The sequence below is a fragment of the Coregonus clupeaformis genome, chromosome 33 (assembly GCF_020615455.1).
Source record: "Coregonus clupeaformis isolate EN_2021a chromosome 33, ASM2061545v1, whole genome shotgun sequence".
In the NCBI taxonomy this organism is placed as follows: Eukaryota; Metazoa; Chordata; class Actinopteri; order Salmoniformes; family Salmonidae; genus Coregonus; species Coregonus clupeaformis.
The window spans coordinates 41,483,901-41,506,447 of NC_059224.1; the positions used below are offsets into that span (position 1 = coordinate 41,483,901).

At 44.0% G+C, this 22,547-nt stretch overlaps 1 protein-coding gene across 2 annotated transcripts in view; it reads left to right on the forward strand.

Moving 5' to 3' along the window:
* LOC121549132 (zinc finger and BTB domain-containing protein 1-like) overlaps nucleotides 1-22,018 on the forward strand; it is a 29,441-nt gene extending 7,423 nt beyond the window's left edge. Inside the window, exons 2-3 of one of the 2 annotated variants that reach the window (XM_041860989.1) lie at nucleotides 18,234-18,400; nucleotides 18,774-22,018. In XM_041860989.1, the coding sequence (XP_041716923.1) occupies nucleotides 18,778-20,874 (2,097 nt within the window). In that variant the 5' untranslated portion in view covers nucleotides 18,234-18,400; nucleotides 18,774-18,777 and the 3' untranslated portion in view covers nucleotides 20,875-22,018. The remainder of the gene's footprint in view (nucleotides 1-18,233; nucleotides 18,401-18,773) is intronic. The other variant, XM_041860992.1, reaches the window with a different exon arrangement.
* Nucleotides 22,019-22,547: the final 529 nt, after the last annotated feature.

Consider the following 22,547-nt stretch of genomic DNA (forward strand, 5'->3'; position numbering starts at 1 on the left):
GGCTTGAAAAGTAAGCACCAAACGACTTGGGAAACCCAGCTTCAACTTGATACATAAGCAATTAAATAGCTATACTGTACTTTCAGCTGCGTAGAATCTACTTGCTAAAGTTAGCTAGCTAACTAATTACTTCTTAGCCAGCAATGTTCGTCTGTAGGGCCTAAAATGAACATGCAGGGCCTAAAATGAACACCCGCTACCTGCCAAATGCGGGTCAATTTTGGCATTGGCGGGTAAGATGCCTATTACACCAGCCACGTTGGCGGGTGGTCAGGGCTCCACAGTTTTTTTTTTTGTGTGTAGAAATAGTCAAGTATGATAACATTTATAGTAAAATAAATGCTGCAGTAGCTGTTTTCAAAGTATTTCTGCCATTTTGTTTCATAGCGGGTAAATTCATCGCACAAAGTCAAAGAACTACGAATCCTATATAGCCTATTCCACCTTGCGCTGCAACACTGCCTGGCTGGAGGCTGTGCATACGTGAAGGGCATAAAAGTAGGACTAATTTACTTGAAACAAAAGTCTACTGAAGCGAGACTCTGTCCTTGTGTTTCTTGGCAATTTACATTGTTTTGTTCACAAGCTAGGTTGTTTTTCAATATTTGAGTTTCAACTGCTAGGGAAGAGAAGACAATTCTTCTACTAGTCAGACAATCTCACAGGCAGAAACAAGACTTGAGTTGTGTTACCATGGTAACCTCCTGCCCTTAAAGGGGCAGGTGAACATTTTTTTGATATTTTTGTTAAAAGACTCCGGTCACAAAAAATGAAATTAAACAATATACCACATTACTTCTTACTAGTAATGCGTTTATTGTTTTAGAAACATGACAAAGAATGCTCATCCGTGTTTTTGTTGGTGTAATGCAAAACATTTTATTTTGTTTGGGAAAAAAAATCTAAGTGACTAATTGATTTTTTACTTCACGTGGAGTATGGGCATAATGTGGCTGTGATCTAACAAGTTCATTCATCATACACTAGGTCCTGGCCATAATTGTAATATAGCTAAATATAATGACTCCATTGTTGGAAATAACATGTGTGTACACATATAATAATTGCATAACGATGATAACAGTGAAAGAAAGGAAGGACTAGTGGGCTAGTTAAGAGAGAGTGCATGAATTGAGATGAAGGCAGGATCCAATATTAAGGGGTTTTATTAAGCCCAAGGGCACACACACACGCAGCATATGGGGATTTTGAATTATATGGAGACACGAAGGGGAGAACCTGCTACATTAACAGTACATAACCAGTGCCAAATAATATAATGTAAACTGAAATTAATTTGATTAACAAGCTAAACTCAGGTTAACATGTCATCATGGTACACACAGCATTCAGGACTGAGGACAAAGCAACGGCATGCATTCACCAAAAATGTAACTGAGGAAAACATATTTGTTTTATAGTAATTGTCTGATTGGGAACTACCATTGTCTATCAAATTACAGTGTCAAATTATTTTAATTTGGCATTGGAAGTTTTATTGAGTACAGGCAGTAATACAGGAGTCAACTCACATAGGGAGCCTCATCAGATCAGATGTTATCAGCAAGCCAGAGCCATCTGTGGAAAGAGGACAAGTAGAACAAAGATATGTGCAAAAATATAAAATGGATCATTCAACATAAGATTCCACCTAAAACAACGACATGAGCTCTGTCCCAATTAATCTAAGCTATCTATCAATGAGTACAGAGTGAAGCCCGTCCCTGCCTCAAAACACTGGTCTGGGTAGCACTAAATATCTGGAGATGAGAGAGAGGGATGTCACAAAACACTGCACTAAATCACACACAGAGAAAAGTGTGTGCAAACAAAACACAGGTATGTAATAGGGTGTATACAGACTTAGAGTAGACTCATATACACAATGTATATCCTACACTACACACATACTTGCATATACAGACCCATTACTCTCTCTCACGCGCAACAAACATACAGTTGAAATCAGAAGTTTACATAAACTTAGGTTGGAGTCATTAAAACTAGTCTTTCAACCACTCCACACATTTCTTGTTAACAAACTATAGTTTTGGCAAATCGGTTAGGACATCTACTATGTGCATGACACAAATAATTTTTCCAACAATTGTTTACAGACAGATTATTTCACTTTAAATTCACTGTATCACAATTCCAGTGGGTCAGAAGTTTACATACACAAAGTTGACTGTGCCTTTAAACAGCTTGGAAAATTCCAGAAAATGATGTCATGGCTTTAGAAGCTTCTAATAGGCTAATTGACATCATTTGAGTCAATTGGAGGTGTACCTGTGGATGCATTTCAAGGCCTACCTTCAAACTCAGTGCCTCTGCTTGACATCATGGGAAAATCAAATGAAATCAGCCAAGACCTCAAAAAAAAAATGGTAGACCTACACAAGTCTGGATCATCCTTGGGAGCAATTTCCAAATGCCTGAAGGTACCACGTTCATCTGTACAAACAATAGTACGCAAGTATAAAAACCATGGGACCACGCAGCCGTCATACCGCTCAGGAAAGAGACGCGTTCTGTCTCCAAGAGATGAACGTACTTTGGTGCGAAATGTGCAAATCAATCCCAGAACAACAGCAAAGGACCTTGTGAAGATGCTGGAGGAAACGGGTACAAAAGTATCTATATCCACAGTAAAACAAGTCCTGTATTGACATAACCTGAAAGGCCGCTCAGCAAAGAAGAAACCACTGCTCCAAAACCGCCAAAAAAGCCAGACTACGATTTGCAACTGCACATGGGGACAAAGATCGTACTTTTTGGAGAAATGTCCTCTGGTCTGATGAAACAAAAATAGAACTGTTTGGCCATAATGAACATCGTTATGTTTGGAGGAAAAAGGGGGTTGCTTGCAAGCCGAAGAACACCATCCCAACCGTGAAGCACGGGGGTGGCAGCATCATGCTGTGGGGGTGCTTTGCTGCAGGAGGGACTGGTGCACTTCACAAAATAGATTGCATCATGAGGAAGGAAAATGATGTGGATATATTGAAGCAACATCTCAAGACATCAGTCAGGAAGTTAAAGCTTGGTCGCAAATGGGTCTTCCAAATGGACAATGACCCCAAGCATACTTCCAAAGTTGTGGCAAAATGGCTTAAGGACAACAAAGTCAAAGTATTGGAGTGGCCATCACAAATCCCTGATCTCAATCCTATAGAAAATGTGTGGTTAGAACTGAAAAAGTGTGTGCGAGCAAAGTCAGTTACACCAGCTCTGTCAGGAGGAATGGGCCAAAATTCACCCGACCTATTGTGGGAAGATTGTGGAAGGCTACCCGAAATGTTTGACCCAAGTTAAACAATTTAAAGGCAATGCTAACAAATACTAATTGAGTGTATGTAAACTTCCGACCCACTGGGAATGTGATGAAATAAATAAAAGCTGAAATAAATCATTCTCTACTATTATTCTGACATTTCACATTCTTAAAATAAAGTGGTGATCCTAACTGACCTAAGACAGGGAATTTTTACTAGGATTAAATATCAGGAATTGTGAAAAACTGAGTTTAAATGTATTTGGCTAAGGTGTATGTAAACTTCCGACTTCAACTGTACACAGAGAGAGACTAGGTGTGTGTTTACTGTGATCCAGGATGGAAGAATGTCATCTGGTTGTCGTCATCAGGCATAGTGTTGGCACAGCGGCTGTTTGTTGAGATCACACAGGGGCTCATCACTGTCATCAACATCTCCTCCCACTGGTCTGGTAACTACGCCAACACAACAGGTTTCAAGTTTTATTAGTTGTGTATATAAGGGAGACGCATGGTATACATTGTCCAATGAAATGTTTACTTGCAGGTTCCTTCTGGACAGTGCAACAACGATAAGAAATAATACAAGATAAGAATACAAACATAAAGTAAATGGCAGTAGAATAGAATCTACATTTTACATAAGTACAGTGAGGGGGAAAAAGTATTTGATCCCCTGCTGATTTTGTAAGTTTGCCCACTGACAAAGACATGATCAGTCTATAATTGTAATGGTAGGTTTATTTGAACAGTGAGAGACAGAATAACAACAAAAAAATCCAGAAAAACGCATGTCAAAAATGTTATAAATTGACTTGCATTTTAATGAGGGAAATAAGTATTTGACCCCTCTGCAAAACATGACTTAGTACTTGGTGGCAAAACCCTTGTTGGTAATCACAGAGGTCAGACTTGTCTTGTAGTTGGCCACCAGGTTTGCACACATCTCAGGAGGAATTTTGTCCCACTCCTCTTTGCAGATCTTCTCCAAGTCATTAAGGTTTCGAGGCTGACGTTTGGCAACTCGAACCTTCAGCTCCCTCCACAGATTTTCTATGGGATTAAGGTCTGGAGACTGGCTAGCCCACTCCAGGACCTTAATGTGCTTATTCTTGAGCCACTCCTTTGTTGCCTTGGCCGTGTGTTTTGGGACATTGTCATGCTGGATTACCCATCCACGACCCATTTTCAATGCCCTGGCTGAGGGAAGGAGGTTCTCACCCAAGATTTGACGGTACATGGCCCTGTCCATCGTCCCTTTGATGCGGTGAAGTTGTCCTGTCCCCTTAGCAGAAAAACACCCCCAAAGCATAATGTTTCCACCTCCATGTTTGACGGTGGGGATGGTGTTCTTGGGGTCATAGGCAGCATTCCTCCTCCTCCAAACACGGCGAGTTGAGTTGATGCCAAAGAGCTCGATTTTGGTCTCATCTGACCACAACACTTTCACCCAGTTCTCCTCTTAATCATTCAGATGTTCATTGGCAAACTTCAGACGGGCCTGTATATGTGCTTTCTTGAGCAGGGGGACCTTGCGGGCGCTGCAGGATTTCAGTCCTTCACGGCGTAGTGTGTTACCAATTGTTTTCTTGGTCCCAGCTGTGGTCCCAGCTGGTCCCAGCTGCCTTGAGATCATTGACAAGATCCTCCCGTGTAGTTCTATGCTGATTCCTCACCGTTCTCATGATCATTGCAACTCCACTTGGTGAGATCTTTCATGGAGCCCCAGGCCGAGGGAGATCGACAGTTATTTTGTGTTTCTTCCATTTGCGAATAATCGCACCAACTGTTTTCACCTTCTCACCAAGCTGCTTGGCGATGGTCTTGTAGCCCATTCCAGCCTTGTGTAGGTCTACAATCATGTCCCTGACATCCTTGGAGAGCTCTTTGGTCTTGGCCATGGTGGAGAGTTTGGAATCTGATTGATTGATTGCTACTGTGGACAGGTGTCTTTTATACAGGTAACAAGCTGAGATTAAGAGCACTCCCTTTAAGAGTGTGCTCATAATCTCAGCTCTTTACCTGTATAAAAGACACCTGGGAGCCAGAAATCTTTCTGATTGAGAGGGGGTCAAATACTTATTTCCCTCATTAAAATGCAAATCTATTTATAACATTTTTGACATGCGTTTTTCTGGATTTTTTTGTTGTTGTTCTGTCTCTCACTGTTCAAATAAACCTACCATTAAAATTATAGACTGATAATTTCTTTGTCAGTGGGCAAACTTACAAAATCAACAGGGGATCAAATACTTTTTTCCCTCACTGTATAATACAGGAAGGCGCAATTTGTAGTCCAATATTTACACATGTATTAGGGAAGGGGAGGATTGGGGGAAAGTGTATACATTTAGCAGTATAATAAGAGTCTGGTAGCAACAGTTGTGATGTGCGTGTAGCATAAATGTATATGTGTGTGTGTATGTCTGTGTGGGTGTGTGCATGAGTTCTAAGGTGTGGAGAATCAGAGCAGGTGGTCAGTCCAGATCAAGTGTTCAGCAGTCTGATTGATTGTAGATAGAAACTGTCTCTGAGCATGTTGGTATCAGACCTCATGCTCTGATACCGCCTGTCAACAGTAAAGGAGAAAACAGCTCGTGGCTGGGGTGTGCAGGGTCCTTGATCATGCTGCATGGCTTCCTCAGGCACCATTTCGAGTAGATGTCCTGGATGGAGGGCCTTGCGGTCATGGACGGATCAATTCCCGTACCAAGCCGTGATACAACCGGTTAGGACGCTCTCGATGGTGCAGTGGTAGTATTGGGAGAGGACCCGGGGCGGCATGCCGAATTTCTTCAGCCGCCTTAGGAAGTAGAGATGATGTTGCACCCTCTTAACAAGAGTGATGGTGTTGTTGGTCCATGACAAGTCCTCGTGATGTGGACGCCAAGGAACTTAAAACTCATAACTCATTCTACTACAGTCCTGTTTATGTGGATTGGGGCATGTTCCCTCCTCTGCTTCCGGAAGTCAACAATCAACTCCTTTGTTTTGCTGCCATTGAGGGAGAGGTTGTTGTCATGACACCACAATGCCAGTTCACTTACCTCCTCCCTATAGGCTGACTCGTCGTTGTTGGTTATCAGGCCTACAACGGTGGTGTTGTCAGCAAACTTGATGATGGAGTTGGTGTCGTGCAAAGCCATGCAGTCGTGGGTGAACAGGGAGTACAGCAGAGGACTGAGGACACACCCCTGGGGGGCCCCTGTGTTAAGAGTCAGTGTGGAGGAAGTGTTGTTGCCAATCCTCACAGCCTGTGGACTGCCCGTCAGGAAATCCAGTTGCACAGGGTGGTATCCAGACCCAGGGATCTGAGCTTGGTGTCGAGCTTGGCGGGAACAATAGTGTTGAATGCTGAACTGTAGTCAATGAACAGCATTCTCATATACGTGTTCTTCTTGTCCTGATGTGTTACGGCTGTATGAATAGCGATGGACATGGCATCTTCCATGGATCTGTTGGAGCGGTAGGCAAATTGGAGTGGGTCCAATGTGCCTGGCATGCTGGGCTTGATGTGGGCCATGACCAGCCTCTAGAAGCACTTCATGATGACCAAGGAAAGCGTGACAGTGTGATAGTCAATTGGGCATGTCACCTTGTTTTTCTTGGGCACTGGGATGAGGGTGGTCTCATTAACCCTGTTTTGTACTGATGGGAAATAAATGTCTTCACGACTTCAAGTGTTGTACACATCTGTTTACATCCCTGTTAGTAAGCATTCTCCTATGCAAAGATAATCCATCCATTTGACAAGTGTGGCATATCAAGAAGCTGATTAAACAGCATGATCATTACACAGGTGCACGTTGTGCTGGGGACAATAAAAGGCCACTCTAAAATATGTAGTTTTGTCACACAACACAATGCCACAGATGTCTCAAGTTTTGAAGGAGCGTGCAATTGGCATGCTGACTGCAGGAATGTCCACCAGAGCTGTTGCCAGAGAATTGAATGTTAATTTCTCTACCATAAGCCAACGTCGTTCTAGATAATTTGGCAGTAAGTCCAACCGGCCTCTCAATCGCAGACCACGTGTAACCACGCCAGCCCAGGACCTCCACATCTGGCTTCTTTACCTGCGGGATCATCTGAGACCAGCCACCCAGACAGCTGATGAAAGTAGTATTTCTGTCTGTAATAAAGCTCTTTTGTGGGGAAAAACTCATTCTGATTGGCTGGGCCTGGCTCCCCAGTGGGTGGGCCTATGCACTCCCAGGCCCACCCATGGCTGCACCCCTGCCAAGTCATGTGAAATCCATAGATTAGCTTTGATTTAAATTGACTGATTTCCTTATGAACTGTAACTCAGTAAAATCATTGAACATGTTGCGTTTATATTTTTGTTCAGTATACTTGTTAGTGTATACAAGAACCGGAGCACATGACTTGACAAGGCATTTACAGTTTTTGACAAAGTAAATACAATGTTATCACTTCAGAGATCATCACCCCAAAAACAAGCCTACTGCCTAGCCTAACTGTAGCGCAAAAGCTAAAAACGGTTGCCAGATTTGGTTGAAACCATTTTAGGGGATTTTGTGGGAAGGTTCGTTTAATTTGTGGGGGATTTCAAGTCCATGGGAGGTTGAAATGGAGGAAGGTATCGTGTGGGGATATGATGCAGAAAATATTACTATGATGGGGATTTATCAATAAATGGGGGGCAAACACAGGAGAAGTTTTTATAAGCTAAATAAAATTAAACCACCCTGAGGTACCATAGTTACAATCTGATGACGGATTCAAAACAACTGGGAACTCATAAATCTCTGACTTACAACTTCAGTGAGTTCAAGACAACTGGGAACTCTGAAAAAAATGAGGTCCGAGTGGGATAACACGGAATTCCAACTCGGGAACCCGGCCTCTTTCTAGAGCTCCTACTTTCCGACCTGAAGATCACTGACGCCATGATTTGACCTCATATTTTTTGGAGTTCCCAGTTGTCTTGAAAGCACCATAAGTCAGTTGAGTGAACCATCTCTACACCTCATTTTGTTATAACATCTTTGGTCTGACAGACGCTTACGTGACAACCAGAATGCATTGTATGATGTCAACAAACATGGCGCCACACATAGCTGGCAAATAGCTTAGCTTTAGCTCATCATAACCTTAAAAAAAAAATGTTTTTGTCACATGCGCCGAATACAACAGGTGTAGACCTTACAGTGAAATGCTTACTTACAAGCCCTTAACCAACAATGCACTTTTAAGAAAGAATACCCCAAAAAAATCACGAAAAAATACAACATCAAATAATACGAAATAAAAGTAACAACCAGTTAAAGAGCAGCAGTAAAAATAACAATAGTGAGGCTATATACAGGGGGTACCGGTACCGAGTCAATGTGCGGGGGCACCGGTTAGTTGAGGTAATTGAGGTAATATGTACATGTAGGTAGAGTTATTAAAGTGACTGCGTAGATAATAAACAGAGAGTAGCAGCAGTGTAAAAGAGGGGGGCGGGGGGATGAAAATAGTCTGGGTGGCCATTTGATTAGATGTTCAGGAGTATAATGGCTTGGGGGTAGAAGCTGTTTAGAAGCCTCTTGGACCTAGACTTGGCGCTCCGGTACCGCGTGCCGTGCGGTAGCAGAGAGAACAGTCTATGACTAGGGTGGCTGGAGTCTTTGACCATTTTTAGGGCCTTCCTCTGACATCGCCTGGTATAGAGGTCCTGGATGGCAGGAAGCTTGGCCCCAGTGATGTACTGGGCCGTACGCACTACCCTCTGTAGTGCCTTGCGGTCGGAGGCCGAGCAGTTGCCATACCAGGCAGTGATGCAATCAGTCAGGATGCTCTCATAACAATGAAGGCAATGCGGGCACCAGCTAGAAAATGTGCCAGGGGGAAAAAGTTTGCAAGGCCTCTTCTGACTAGAGATGTGCACTGGGGAAGTGCTTCTTGGGCTATCGTCGAAGAGAGAAGTTTGTCCGGTTCAGTAAAGCCTCAAACATAAATTGTCCGTAACAGTGAAATGGGCTACTTCTTATGTGAATTAATGAGGAGGCAGAACACACCTCAATTCAAACTGTTAGAAAATAAAAGTCAGCACACACTCTGAGGACGCGGCCAGGGATGCCATCTGGGCCGGCGGCATTTTGAGTATTCACTCTTTTGAGAGATTTCCTCACGTCAGTTTCGGAGAGGGAAAGGACATGGTCGTCTGGAGCAGGGAGTGTCTTCCTGGATGGCTCGGTATTGTCTGCGTCGAAGCGAGCATAGGTGGGCACCGCACAGCTGGATTTGCCTTTGTAGTCCATGTTAGTCTGTCGTCCTTGCCACATGTGACCCAAATCTGAGTTGTCAAACATAAATTCAAGTTTGAGTCTGTATTGTTGTCTTTTTGCTTCCCTAATGAATTTGCAGAGCTCGTACCTGCTTACCTTGTACGTGTCGCACGCCACCGAGTCATCGGGGTTCGTTCTGCTGACATTGAATGCTGCAGTACGGGCTCTCAGCATTGTACGGATATCTCCGTTCATCCAGGGGTTTTGGTTGGGGTATGTCCGGATTGTTATTGTGGGTACAACATCATCAACACATTTCCTAATGAAGCCTGACGATGTATATTCCTCATTGTTGGATGAGTGGATGAATCTTTGAACATATTCCAATCAGTATTCTCAAAACAATCCTGCAGCATTGAGTCTGCCTCTTCTGTCCAGCGCCTCACTATTCTCTGTGTTGGTGGCTCCCTCTTGAGTTGCTACTTGTAGGTGAGAGTAGGAACAAAGAGATGTGGTCTGATTCGCCGAAGTGGGGGCGGGGGATGGCTTCATACGCGCCACGGATGTTTGTGTATACATGGTCAAGCACGCTGGATCCTCTTGTGGGGCAGGATACATGTTGGTGATATTTTGGGAACATTTGTTTTAGACGGGTTTGATTAAAGTCACTCGCAACAATAAAGACTGCTTCCGGGTGAGAGGATTCTTGCTGGCTAATGATTTTGTACAGTTCGCTGAGTGCCGCCTTGGTGTTTGCTTGTGGCGGTATGTACACAGCTGTGATAATAACACACGTGAATTCCCTCAGCATATAGTGGGGTCGGCATTTAAGCATCAGAAACTCCAGATGGGGTGAAGAGGAGCTTGCGATGTTTTCAACTTCGGTACACCAGGATTTGTTTATGAGGAAGCATACCCCTACACCCGAATCTTACCAGAAGCCGCCACTCGATCCATTCGGAATATGGAGAAGCCATCTGGATGAATAGCAGAGTCAAGTTTATTGTCCGTAAGCCACGTCTCCGTAAAAAGACACAGCATTCCCTGATGTCCCTCTGCGATTGAATACTTGCTCTGAGTTCACAAAGTTTCTCTTCCAGCGATTGGACATTAGCCATCAAGGATACTAGGAAGAGGAGGCCGTGTAGTCTGTATTTTCAGCCTAGCTTGGAGTCCCCCTTTCCTTTCTCTTCTTTGTCACCAGCGTTGCCTCAGGTCATCTCGGCCAGGAGCAAGAAGTAAGCCCGCTGTTCGGGGAACAAAGGAGCGAATGTAGTATTCCAGATCCGGGAGGCGGAGAGATGTGTGTAGCTTCCGATTCATGATCCAGAAGTGTTGCACAACAATTCTGAGCAAGCAAAGTAATAATTAATGCAGAAATAGCCATAAAAAAAGCAAAGTCGAGCAGGAACCGGCAAGACGCACGCCCTCCTCAGCGCCGCCATCTTTAGGTACATAGATATTGGAGTTTGATACCCCAGGTCAAGACTCTACTGAGGAAGGTGAAGGGATACATGTGTGCTGAGTTGAGTAAGACACAAGATGAGTTAGGGAACACCCATGACCCCAAAAGCCTTAGAAGAAAGTTACGTCAATTTGACTCACAGGTCAAAACTTGGCCTCCTCTGCCTCGAAGTGGTCCAGGGCGATGAAGTAGAAGCCTGAATCCACCTTGTCAGACATATGTTCTCTACACACACTGACCCATCTCCTGAGAACAACTGCAGTGAGAGAGTAAAAATAGGAAATGTCATAGAGTTCATTTGGAGTTGGAAAGTTTTAACATCTTAGTGTTGCATGCAAGGTAACAGTCCATTTTAAGACTGCTGCTGTATCAAAAGAGGCCACTATGGATAATCATTTAGCCAAATAAATGATAACATACTATGTGGGACTGAGTCGAGCTGTACCAATCCATGCCACTCGTCAGTCAGTATGGCTCAGTATTGAACAGCCTACTGTTATTTCACTCCCAACCCTTGTCGTGGAGAGCTATCCTCCTATAGGTTCACTTCATCCCTTACCTAACCTTGTACGTAGGTTAGGTAAGGGATGAAGTGAACCTATAGGAGGATAGCTCTCCATTCAGTATAGAATCATCCTCTGTATAGAACCACCTTTCTAACCAAATAGACAGCAGTTGGTCAAAGTCAATAACATGTCATCCTCTCTACATGACAAATGTCCTAATAACAGCAATTAGAGGAACTCTCAGTACCACAGTGTTTCCTCTGCATTCATTTAAGTGTGGCGCTGCACCATGGCAGAATAATTTCCACCATACCAAAAGAAACATCCTATTTCTACCAAACATACACTACCAGTCAAAAGTTTGGACACACCTACTCATTCAAGGGTTTTTCATACTTTTACAATTTCTTACATTGTAGAATAATAGTGAAGACATCAAAACTATGAAATAACACATATGGAATCATGTAGTAACCAAAAAAAGTGTTAAACAAATCAAAATATATTGCCACAGGAATGAAAGACCCAGAGTTACCTCTGCTGCAGAGGATAAGTTCATTAGAGTTACCAGCCTCAGAAATTGCAGCCCAAATAACACATCTCACCATCAACTGTTCAGAGGAGACTCTATGAATCAGGCCTTCATGGTCGAATTGCTGCAATGAAACCACTACTAAAGGACACCAATAAGAAGAAGAGACCTGCATGGGCCAAGAAACCGGTGGAAATGTGTCCTTTGGCCTGGAGTCCAAATTTGAGATTTTTGTTTCCAATCGCCGTGTCTTTGTGAGACGCGGTGTGGTTGAACGGATGATCTCCGTATGTGTATTTCCCACCGTAAAACATGGAGGAGGAGGTGTTATGGTGTGGGGGTGCTTTGCTGGTGACACTGTCTGTGATTTATTTAGAATTCAAGGCACCCTTAACCAGCATGGCTACCACAGCATTCTGCAGCGATACGCCATCCCATCTGGTTTGGCTTAGTGGGACTATCATTTGTTTTTCAACAGGACAATGACCCAACACACCTCCAGGCTGTGTAAGGGCTATTTTACCAAGAAGGAGAGTGATGGAGTGATGCATCAGATGACCTGGCCTCCACAATCCCCCGACCTCAACCCAATTGAGATGGTTTGGGATGAGTCGGACCGCAGAGTGAAGGAAAAGCAGCCAACAAGTGCTCAGCATATGTGGGAACTCCTTCAATACTTTTGGAAAAGCATTCCAGGTGAAGCTGGTTGAGAGAATGCTAAGAGTGTGCAAAGCTGTCATCAAGGCAAAGGCTATTTGAAGAATCTCAAATATAAAATATATTTTGATTTGTTTAACACTTTTTTCTTTACTATATGATTCCATATCATGTCTTCACTATTATTCTACAGTCAAACTTTTGACTGGTAGTGTAGTTTCAATAAAGGTCTGTAAAGCACATTCGCTTTTCTTGGTAAATAGATAATCTGTCTGGGTTCAACACAGTTCTGAAGGTTATTTAGCTCTGTGAGCTGTTGCAGGCAGCCTGCAACTCAAGAAACACAGCGCGCCAGTGACCAATGTGCGAGTGACCAGTGCGCAATACAGAAGCTCTAAGGCGCAAAACACAATTCACTTGAATCACATCAGAGCGCTCCTGCGTGAGAAACTGCAAGAAAGGTACGTTAGCTTGTTTGTTTGACTAACGTTAGCTAGCCAACTAGTTAACTTCATAAGCTAGCTATAACCCAAAAACTCTACTAAAATAATTTAGATCTATAATATTGCTGCCACAATTGTAATTGCAATTAGCTATCTAATATCCACAAGTATGTTGGTGATAGAAACATGGTTAACTAATGTTACTAGGCTAGCAAGTTAGCTAGCTAGTTCATTTGGGACTATATCAAGTGCAAGCAAGAAAGCTACATTTATCTGTCTTCGATTTGATCATTTTTTTCTCAGTTGAGTTAATTGAACTATTTCCAGCCACAGCAGTGAAAGAGAAAGGGGGAGCAGGGACAAGAGTGTCGGGTAATGTTAACGTAGCTAGCTAACGTCAAATCAGCTTGAATTAAATGAAACTGTCTTTAGTTAGCTAACTCTTTGAAAGCTTAAGCTATCGTTTTTATAAGAAGTGTATGGCTTACTTTACTAGACAGAGAAGAGGCAGAATCCTGGGAGTGAGGTAGGGATGCATGAGGGACATGAGGAGAGAGCCATGAGAGGAGAGAGCCATGAAGGGAGATGGAAGGAGAAAAGGAGAGAGGAGAGAAGGAGAAGAAAGAGGAGTAGATAAAACGGGGGGAGAGAGGAGTAAGGCCAAGTGCGCACCACCGGCAATCTGGATGGCACCCAAAGTGGCTTAAAAATGACAGACTGAAGCCGTGGCTATATAATACACAACATGGTTAGTCAAAGGGCTAAAAATGTTTGTGCATATTTAGTCTGTACTAGTCTACAGCATTATGTGTTTATTTCTGAGCCAACTCCACCAGGATCTCGATGACCCAATGGGTCTGGGCGCATTCAACATCAAGAGGGAGGAGGAGAGGGAGAGGCCAGGTGGAGAAGACCAAGACCAGGGAGCAGTTCTTGGCTCAGTTCAGAGAGGAGGTAAGAACATTTGTTTTCAAATGCTGTGATGAAACCAATGTTACATTGTGTGTTGGATAAACTAAAACAAACAGCTATTAATCACTTATCTTCTGGTTTGTGCTGTAATTAGGTCATGGATCCATATATTTTTGGCCTCCAAGACAGTCTAGACCAGAAGTTCCAACACCTGGAGATTCTGGGGGCCTTCAGTGTGTTGGGACCTCAGGCTGCGTTCTCTAGTGAGAGGATAAACACCTTCAACCTGACCCTCCTCTCCAGGCAGTTCTTGCAAGTGCCAGAGGCTGCTGTGCTGCAAGAGTGGCTCTCTTACAAGCCTTACAAGCAACATGTGCTAGTTGGAGCATTCAAGGTATCGCATGAGTGTGACAATCTTTTGAAGAGAACATTTTAGGCCAGTGTTGCCTAACCCTTTTTCCTGTTGGCTCTTCTTCAATGTTGTACGTCTTTTAGTTTTTCATGTATTTCAGGGGTTGGACCAGCTGACTGCAATGACAAAGCTGGCCTCGCAGTTTGTTGAGTGGGGGCAGTCTACCCCTGCCTTAGCCAGCTGGCAGCAATCGCACTGACTATACCAGTGTCTTCCATTAATTGTGAGAGGGACTTCTCTGAAATGAAACGAGTAAGAACATTTAAATGTGAAAGTAGATCCTCTTTGTCCCTCTCCCTTCTCTTATTATTATTTCTGTTATTGCAGGTCAAAACAGACTAAAGGAACAGACTGCAGTGAGAGCAGCTAGCCGCCTGCATGCAGCTGTCCATCAACGGACCCCCCATCAAGGAGCTCAATTACAGGAGGGCGTTGGAAGTCTTTTTCCAAAAGCCCAGAAGAATAAAGTGCTCTGACAAAGGCTGTAAACTATGTCAGAACCTGGAAAGAGATTTCCAACACCCTCCTTTTGTGATGAACATGAATTAGTGGGCTCTAATTCATGTTCTATCAGATGTTCCTCTGTTAATTTTGTCAAGATAAACTTTTTTATTTCAGAAAGAAGGTCTCTGTTGTGTTTCTTTAGATAGCTGCAGCACTCAACCTTAAATTGTATCCTGTATACTATAATACTTTTACCAATAAGTTATTGCGCTCATTTCTGGGGGTGGAAATGATATTTTAGATGGTTTATTTGAGTTTTTTTCTTTTAAAAAGTCACCAGAACCAAGCTTTTCAGTAATTATACATATTTTGTTTTGGTGGGGAGGACCCCGGAACACTTTTCCCCCACAGCTAACACATTTCCCAGAGGAAACACTGCAGTACCACTAATGATTAAGTTACGGGGGTGATTGATAGAAGTCATGGTTACCTGCAAGAAGGGATGGAGAGAGAGATGGTTAGAGGTTATTATCTTTTATTGTAACTGCACAAAAACTGCCAGAGTAAAAGTAATCAAATCTGTATTTTAAATAGACTGTTTGATCCCTCTTGGCTCCCCCTCAGCCCATCTCAATCAAGGGCCTCTTACCCAGTGAGGGCCTTCCCTGTCTGTTCTCACCCTGCCTCTCCCTCCTCCACCACTCCTTCCCAGTCATGTTGGTCTTCCAAGTCCTTCTTCCATACAGCTAGCTAGCTACAGTGCTCGTTTAAACCAAAGATACTGGTAACGTTTATGTGGTTAAACGCTAACTAGCTATCTGCTAGCTGATGCTAACCTAGCTTGCCTAATCAATATCCTGCTTTAATAACAGAAGCTCAAATAACTAGTTACCTACTTCAATTTCAATACAGCAACAGCACACAAACATTTCTCAGGGAGATACTGGTGCAGACAATCTGATTTTGAGGGAACCTGATGTTGTAGAAGTTGTGGAAAAATAAACAGCAAAAGAGAGGTAAGAAATGCTATGAAATTTTTTGTTATGCTTTGTGATTCAATAATTATTTGGTTGTTAATCAACCACATTTTCCTGTTCAGCACAAAAATACAAAATGCAATATTTTACTGAGTTACAGTTCATATAAGGAAATCAGTAAATTGAAATAAATGCATCAGGTCCTAATCTATGGATTTCACATGACTGAGAATACAGATATGCATATGTTGGTCACAGACACCTTAAAGAAAAGTAGGGGCGTGGATCAGAAAACCAGTCAGTATCTGGTGTGACCACCATTTGCCTCATGCAGCGCGACAATCTCCTTTGCATACAGTTGATCAGGCTGTTGATTGTGGCCTGTGGAATGTTGTCCCACTCCTCTTTAATGGCTGTGCGTAGTTGCTGGATATTGGCGGGAACGGAACACGCTGTCATACACGTCGATCCAGAGCATCCCAAACATGCTCAATGGATGACCTGTGTGGTGAGTATGCAGGCCATGGGAGAAACTGGGACATTTTTAGCTTCCAGTAATTGTGAACAGATCGTTGCAAAATGGGGCTGTGCATTATCATGCTGAAACATGAGGTGATGGCGGCAGATGAATGGCACGACAATGGGCCTCAGGATCTCGTCACGGTATCTATGTGCATTCAAATTGCCATAGATAAAATGCAATTGTGTTTGTTGTCTGTAGGCACTCCATTCACAATGTTGACATCAGCAAACCGCTCGCTCACACGATGCCATACATGCTGTCTGCCATCTGCCCAGTATGGTTGAAAGAGGGATTAATCCATGAAGAGCATATTTCTCAGCATGCCAGTGGATATCGAAGGTGAGCATTTGCCCACTGAAGTTGTTTATGACGCCGAACTGCAGTCACGTCAAGATCTTCCCTGAGACGGTTTCTGACAGTTTGTGCAGAAATTCTTCGGTTGTGCAAACCCACAGTTTCATAAACTGTCCGGGTGGCTTTTCTCAGACCATCCCGCAGGTGAAAAAGCCGGATGTGGAGGTCCTGGGCTGGCGTGGTTACACGTGATCTGCGGTTGTGAGGCCGGTTGGACGTACTGCCAAATTCTCTAAAATGACGTTGGAGGTGGCTTATGGTAGAGAAATGAATTATTAAATTATCTGGCAACAGCTCCTTTGGACAGTCCTGTAGTCAGCATGCCAATTGTGCATCGTGTGAGAGAACTGCACATTTTAGAGTTGCCTTTTTATTGTCCCCAGGACAAGGTGCACCTGTGCAAGGATCATGCTGTTTAATCAGCTTCTTGATATGCCACACCTGTCAGGTGGATGGATTGTGTTGGCAAACAAGAAATGCTCACTAACAGGGATGTAAACAAATGTATTCACAAAATTGGAGAGAAATACGTTTTTTGTGTATATGGAAAATTTCTGGGATCTTTTATTTCAGCTCATGAAACATGGGACCAACACTTTACTTGTTGCATTTATATTTTTGTTCAGTATAGCTTTAGCTAGCTAGCTAACATTAGCGTAGTTGAAATAAAGTCATTGGGCGTCTTGTGGGTTTTATACAGTGTAGCTACATTATCTAGCTATCGTTAGATTCATTTGAGTGCTAAACTGTCCGAATACAGTAGCCGCGTTAGCTAGCTTCAACATTGAATACACTAAGGTTAGCAGCTAACGTAGCTAGCAAGCTAAAAACTCAACCCAACACTTAACTACCAGTCCATGAGAATGGTGGCCATTCCGGCGCCACTCTTCCAACTTTCAAAATGTATTCCAAAGTTGATCCGGTTTCTGGATTGGTCATGAGCAGTCTTTTTCTCACTTCTTTTTCTCTTTTGGGGTATCGTATCTGAAGATTATGCCTTTGTTAAATGTTTTGGAGGAACAAAGAATGTTGTTTTATGATCTTAGTTCAAATGTAGCGTTTGGAGGGTGATGCCCCAGGGGAGACTGGTGATTGGCCAGAAGAGGGAGTCACTCCTCTTTTTGCATTGTTTATAAATAGGGGTTAAGAGATGAGACGTCAGAACGGCCATGGCAATCGGGGAGCCGTTCTCCGGACACCGCGGGTCTGTACCTATGCTGTAAATCTCGTGATTTTAATAAAAGCTTTGAACACGATGCAGCATAGCGGACTCTTTGTTGACGGCAATAATTGCCACCATTCATCATATACGACAGGGGTCAAGTTCATTCAGATCTAAGAACCGAGAATGATGCTTATTTCTGTTGACATTTTCTGAAAATGTTGTCCCTGCCACCAGGACAGTTTATCTGCAAACAAGTTAGCTAGCTTGTTGGCTTAGTCTGCTCTGTGATCGTTTTTGGCGGCTGTAGCTTGCAAGTGACTTTCCCTTCCTCTCCAGCTCCGGAGCCATGGCAGGAGGGTCGTTTGAGTAGGCGGGATTTAGCGCAATGACACACCTTGCCCAGAAGGCCAGCCCAAGTCTGCTCAGGGCTCAACCCTCTTGTTTTCATTCAAAGTGAAAACACAACACAAGAAGTGGGGCGACCTGCGGATTCCACCTTTAAGGCATGAGGGTTTACTCTTTAAAAATAAAAATAGTTCAATAAGCAACCATTAATGTGTAAATTATCCAATGCCTAGGAGGGTGGAGTAGCTACAATTTTTAGTTTTCATGTTACGTTTGTTGGGTCTCCTCTTGGGTTGTGAATAGACTGATTCAGATTTGTATCTTATATTGTTGTATTTAACCTTTTATTTTACAATGGTAATCATTAAATCTTAATTTAACTTATAAAGATGTCGTAAGACATGCAATTGGTCTCTGCACAAGTTTACACACTTGTGTTTTCGAACAGATTTGGTGCTACATTGCTGTTATTTAGCATCTGTAGATTGAAGCATTGCTTTGCTAATTCTCTCCTCCCCCCTACTTTTCCAGGGTGATGGCGAGGCTGAGCCACAGCGAGCATGTCCTCCAGCAGCTCAACAACCAGCGGGAGTGGGGCTTCCTGTGTGACTGCTGCATCGCCATCGGCGACATCTACTTCCGGGCCCACAAGGCCATGCTGGCCGCCTGCAGCTCCTACTTCCGCATGATGTTCATCCGGGACCAACAGGGGACGGCGCGCATGGACCTCAGCAACATGCAGATTAGCGCGGAGTGCTTCGACCTAATCCTGCAGCTCATGTACCTGGGCCGCATCGTGGTGGGCAGCTACGAGTTCGAGGAGCTCAAGGCCTCAATGGCCTACCTGCAGATGTACTACATCCCCGACTCCCTGGAGGACCTCCGGGACATCAGAAGCACTTCAAACCTCACACCGTCCTCCACTGCCTCCTCCTCTTCCTCCACCACTTCGTCCAGCTCCTCTTCCTCCGCTGGCCCGGCAATTACCGGCAAAATGATGTTTGGAGTCCGCATGTACGAGCAGCAGAAGCCAGGTGCCCCAGAGAGCGAGCCCAAAAGTTTGCCCAAAGTTGCAATTACTGCTGTGCCTGTGCAACCAAGCATTCCTGTCCCAGTCAACAGACCTCCACTTGTGGTGGAGGATGTGGCGCCCCCTTTGGTAGTAGTAGCATCACCGTTTCTAGACAATGTAGCTGAGCAGCCTTGTGACCTGCGCAAGAGACCCAGCACCCGGAGCGCCACCTTGAAAGAGCGCCCCCGCTTCGGGCGCACATACACCTGCGACGACTGCGGCTTTGTTTTCAGCTGCGAGAAGCTGCTGATTGAGCACATCCTCACCTGCACCAACCGTAAGGCCTTCCAGGTCCCCAGGACCAGCGCAGAGGCAGACAACGATTCCAGGAAGGTGGAGAGCTTGTCCTCTGAGGGGATGGAGGAGTACAGGGTGGTCTGCAAGGCTAGAGAAGATTGGCCAGACCACAAGTCTGACTCCGACACAGTGATCAGGTCTGTGGCAACTGGTACGGAAAACGAGCCTGGGTCTGCCAGGAATATCACCATCAAGGTGGAGCCGGAAGAAAACGTGGTGTCCAAGATGGATGACATTAAAGTGGTCCAGGTGGGAAATATCAGTGCGAGGCACAGTGCACTCAATGACACTATGAGGGACTCGATTAAATTTGACCAGGAGGCCGAGGCTGGTGTTTCCGTCATGGACGACAGCAACGAGCCATTTGAGGGGCACATGTCCAGCAATGAGGATTCTGGCATACCTGCTAAAATGCACAAGATTAAAGAGGAGAAGAAGGACGGGGAAAGTTTGCCATGTGAGCTGTGCGGAGAACTTCTCACGGAGGAGTACCAGTCAGCCCACTACATCTCCAACCACATGGGCCACATCTGCGCCTGCGGGAGGTGTGGCCAGGTCCTAATCAAGGGGCGGCAACTGCAGGAGCATGCTGAGCGCTGTGGTGAACCTCAGGGTGCGGACACTGACTCTCATGGGGAGGAGGGCGACTCGCCCCTGCCGGAGGACCTGCCGGCCATGGATGAAGGGCTACTGGAGGGGGGTGACCTAGCCTGCCCCCACTGTGGCCTGCTGTTCCAGAGCGAGAGCCTGGCTTTGGAACACGCTCTGACCTGCCACGAGCAGGAGCTATTCCGCCCTGCCCTGCTGGAGGATGGCGGCGTGGAGCCTGACCACCGGCGCAAGCATTTCTGTGCCATCTGTGGCAAGGGCTTCTACCAGCGCTGCCACCTGCGAGAGCACTACACTGTCCACACCAAGGAGAAGCAGTTCAGCTGTCAGACGTGTGGCAAGCAGTTCCTGCGTGAGCGGCAGCTCCGGCTGCACACCGACATGCACAAGGGCATGGCACGCTACGTCTGCCCCGTGTGCGACCAGGGCACCTTCCTCAAACACGACCATGTGCGCCACATGATCTCGCACCTGTCGGCCGGGGAGACCATCTGCCAGGTGTGCTTTCAAATCTTCCCCAGCGGCGAGCACCTGGAGAAACACATGGATGTGCACCTGTACATCTGTGGCGTCTGCGGGGAGAAGTTTCGCCTTCGCAAGGACATGCGGAGCCACTATAACTCCAAACACACTAAAAGACTGTGTCCTGCCTGAATAGATGTCTGTTACTTCAAAGTAACGTGAGAACAAATGAATGCACTTAAACACCAAAAAAATAGAAAACCTACAAAATCTGCACTTTCAAAATGTATGCCTAATCGAAGTGTCTTATTGCCTAAAAGTTTAGGCATACATTTTTGAGTTTGATGTCAATTTGTTTTCCACCCCTGTACTAAACACACATTGTCATTTGATGACATTGCCACATACAGTAGACAAATCCTCAGCACGTTTGCCACACACAGTAGACAAATTCTTAGCACATATTTTCATGTTTTAAAGCTTTTGGAATCTTGTGTCTAGCAAACATAGCCTATGCAATACACAGTTAATGGAATGAAGTGAATTCAACTTACGTTTTTTTTTTTTACATTGTAATATGAATCCACACTTCAATATAGCCTTGTTGAGCAGTTACTATACCAGCACTTATACATTTAAAATAAGAATGGCCTTTGTATGGTGCCTTGCTTTACAGGGGTGCATGAGAGTGGCATTGCATTCATAAACATTGTATGCCAGTCGATGCCAATTCGCAATGTTCACATCTTTGTCATTTCAATGTGAAGCATTAGGGGACATGGACAAGCATAATTGAATATCTCAACAAATAGAATGATCTGGCTCCCTGTATTTTCAAATGATGCTACGAAATGAAAAGAGAGGCACGGATTGTTTAGCCCAATCATAACATAGGCTACATCACAGTTTTCCAAACTTCTGTTTCAGACAGACTCTGAAATTCCTGTCTTTAAGCCCCAACTTATAGTTTTTAAAACATAAGGGAATGTTTGTACCAGAGTTAAGACATGACTACAACCCATAGCCTATATCAAGATATCAACTAAATAAGTATGATTTTCATTAAAAGTAGTTTTTAAGTGGAAAGTTAAATGGCTGTGAGAACTTCAGATTGTAAATAGGCGACATGTCAAGACACAAAAACACTAGGATTGCTCCACTGGTTGGAACCAGAACAAATAGAAACACATACTGTACTCTTGGCAATGGTTATCACCTAATTCCCTATGAAATTGTTCATGCCACAAAGGCAAGAGCATGCACTCGCTCTTTTGCTTAATCAATTATTTAATGTGTTTACTATGCAATGTTGGGCTATACACAACTCTGAAACTTTTATGACTGTGTGAGAAAATGGTTATGATGTCTACATTTTGATTCTTATTCAGATTTCATGGCAAGGTAGAGGTATTGTATATTACCTATACAATTAGCAACATAACTTCTGGACCCAGTGACTATAGGACAGCCAGCAATTTGGCTTTACAGACAATTCAAAAACTGTAATATTTCCTTTTTGCATACTGTACACAGCCTAAAACCATTAAGTCTGAATCCACTCTTGGGAACTTTTATGTACTAAGCGATGACTTCTATTTCTTTCATCTTACATTTTCCTTCTCTTCAGCTTGGATAGGTATCAAAGTCACATTTGTGTTCTTTAGTAGTAAGCTTCCCTTTACATTTGCCTTTTTATTAACTTGGCTGCATTTACACAGGCAGCCCATTTCTGATCTTTTGCCACTGGGGAACTACTTGAGCAATATGTCTCCTGCATGTTAGACAGTATCACGCACGTGTTGCTACTGTGAAATGTGAATCCTTTTGTTTGTTGCACTGCAGAGAGAACATAATCTCTGAAAACA